The 2,446-nt window shown below is 44.9% G+C and overlaps 1 protein-coding gene across 1 annotated transcript in view; it reads left to right on the forward strand.

The window, feature by feature from the left end:
- nphp3 (nephronophthisis 3) overlaps positions 1 to 2,244 on the forward strand; it is a 47,619-nt gene extending 45,375 nt beyond the window's left edge. The window contains exons 27-28 of the mRNA XM_084325997.1: positions 172 to 287; positions 1,635 to 2,244. Coding sequence (XP_084182123.1) covers positions 172 to 287; positions 1,635 to 1,803 — 285 coding nt within the window. The 3' untranslated portion in view covers positions 1,804 to 2,244. The remainder of the gene's footprint in view (positions 1 to 171; positions 288 to 1,634) is intronic.
- Positions 2,245 to 2,446: the final 202 nt, after the last annotated feature.

Genomic DNA, 2,446 nt, shown 5'->3' on the forward strand with positions numbered 1-2,446 from the left:
AAATATGGAAGTACGTCAGAGTCACGTGGTGTCAGTCCTCATATCAAAGGGCCAGCTGATGGATTTCCATAATATAACCCAATATTCTACATTTAAATGTCCAACTTAGCCTGTTCCCAGACTCTGCATCTGTCTAACTCTGTATTGTTGTTGTTGTTGTGTGTTTGTCAGAAAAGGCACAGTGAGGCCTTGCCTCTGTACGACCGGGCTCTCAGAGTGTATGAGGACAGTCTGGGACGCTCGCATCCACGAGTCGGAGAGACCCTGAAGAACCTGGCTGTTCTCAGGTCAGTGGAAACTAATTTGCTTGACGTTGGGTGGATAAATCTATTTATTAAAATGTATCTTGTTTCATTCCAAAAGAGAGATAACTTAATCCACCATTTTAAACACTTGAAATATAGGTGGAATGAAGGTAAAGCACATTGTGGAATAGTATACAAGTTGCTTTGTTAAAATAAGTGGTATACAGTACATGTTAAAATAATATGGGTCAGTAACATGGGTCTCTCAGTCCCTCCACTCTGCAGTGATTGCAGTAATTTGATAAAGTTCCCACTTTATCAAACCGGGAGAGAGAACTCCACACAATGGTAAAAAGAAAATCTAAATCTGGCTTTCTTGAAATAAGTACAAATATTTAGGGCTCTCTCCTGATTGGATAAAGTGGGAAGGGATACCAGACTATTTATTTTGTGTTTACTGCAGAGAAGAGGGACTGAGAGACCCATGTTACTGACCAGACACTCTATATTGGTGATTACTGTCGGAATGTAGAGCTACTTAACTTACAGCACCTTTAATATTTTTGAAGAAAACATCATCCAGTCTTGAAAAATCACCAGATGAATTTCAGGTAATAAGATAGTCCTCAAGTGGATGTCCTGTACGCGTCTATATTTATCCCAGCCGAAGAGTGCGTCGCGTTTCTCTGATTGGCCATGACGGCCATGTGACCGCGGCAGCGCGAGAGAGCGGCAGTGCGGAAATAGGCTGCATCCTCCACGTCAAGAAAGACAAACAGGCATTCTCTGCGACAAACCATAACCTTAACCAACTCCGAAATAATGCCTAACCTTAACCAACTCCGAAAGAATGCCTAACCTTAACCCTAACCTTAACTTAACTTAACCCTAACCTTAACCAACTCCGAAATAATGCCTAACCTTAACCCTAACATTAACTTAACCCTAACCTTAACCAACTCCGAAATAATGCCTAACCTTAACCCTAACCTTAACTTAACCCTAACCTTAACCAACTCCGAAAGAATGCCTAAACTTAACCAGCGAAAGAATGCACGTTTATAGCGAGAGATGATGAACGTAAAAAAAGAAAAAAAAAAATTGAAGTGATTCGAACTTGTGACCAACCGCACCGCAGGCTCCACAGCACGGCGGCTTACCAGTTGAGCTAAGCGTCGATGGAAAAACAGCGGGGATTCGGCTACATAATGCCGCAGGCTCTGCCGCAAGCTCTGCCGCTCCACTCCGCCGCTCTACCGCAGCCGCGGGGCGTGTCGCAGCCAATCAGGGAAAACGCGGAAGCACTCGGCAGCACTCTTCGGCTGTGATTAAAGAATAGGCGTCCTGTACAGGGTTTTGTATTGAAACCCCTGCGGTCTCTCCGTCTAGCTACGAGGAGGGGGACTTCGAGAAGGCGGCCGAGCTCTACAAGCGAGCCATGGAGATCAAGGAGGCGGAGCCATCGCTGGTGTGCGGGAACGCCCCCTCTCGCCACTCCTCCAGCGGGGACACATTCAGCCTGAGAGGCCCTGCCCCTCTCCCGCACGCCCCGAGGTGACTCCACCCACCCGCACCAGCGAGGGTCTTTTTAAACTACCGTTCAGTACCGTAGATGGATGAGCGCGTGGCGATGTCCAACATGAGTCCACGCGTCTGTCACAAAGGGAAGCATGTACTTTATCACTGCCAGGCGATGGGGGGGGGGGGTCGTGGTTGTAGCCAATCTTACTGTTAACTGGATCATGAAGAGTGCAGTATTAGTATGTGAAGTTCATGTATTTGCCAAAACGTATTTATTGATATTTCTATATTATTGTTATCATGTTCAGTATCTATATGAGAATGTGAAACGTCAAAACCAGCCATTTTTTGAAGGCCTGGAACTCAGGTTGAATGTTTTTATTTCGATTTTCTTTTTATTCCAGAGACACTTGCTTGCACTTTTCAACGTTTTATAGATAATCTAACAGGGTTTGGTAAAAATGAAAGAAACGTCCAAATTAAATCCCACCACACACACACACACACACACACACACACACACTAGTGAGTAGTTCCATTGGTGGGTGTCATGTGTTGTATATTCCCTGCAAACTAGGGATGCTCGATATTGGCTTTTTTACCGATACCGATATTCCGATATTGTCCAACTCTTAATTTCCGATACCGATATCAACCGATACCGATATATGCAGGGTTTT

Source organism: Notolepis coatsorum (genome assembly GCF_963971535.1).
Source record: "Notolepis coatsorum genome assembly, chromosome: 12".
Classification (NCBI taxonomy): domain Eukaryota; kingdom Metazoa; phylum Chordata; class Actinopteri; order Aulopiformes; family Paralepididae; genus Notolepis; species Notolepis coatsorum.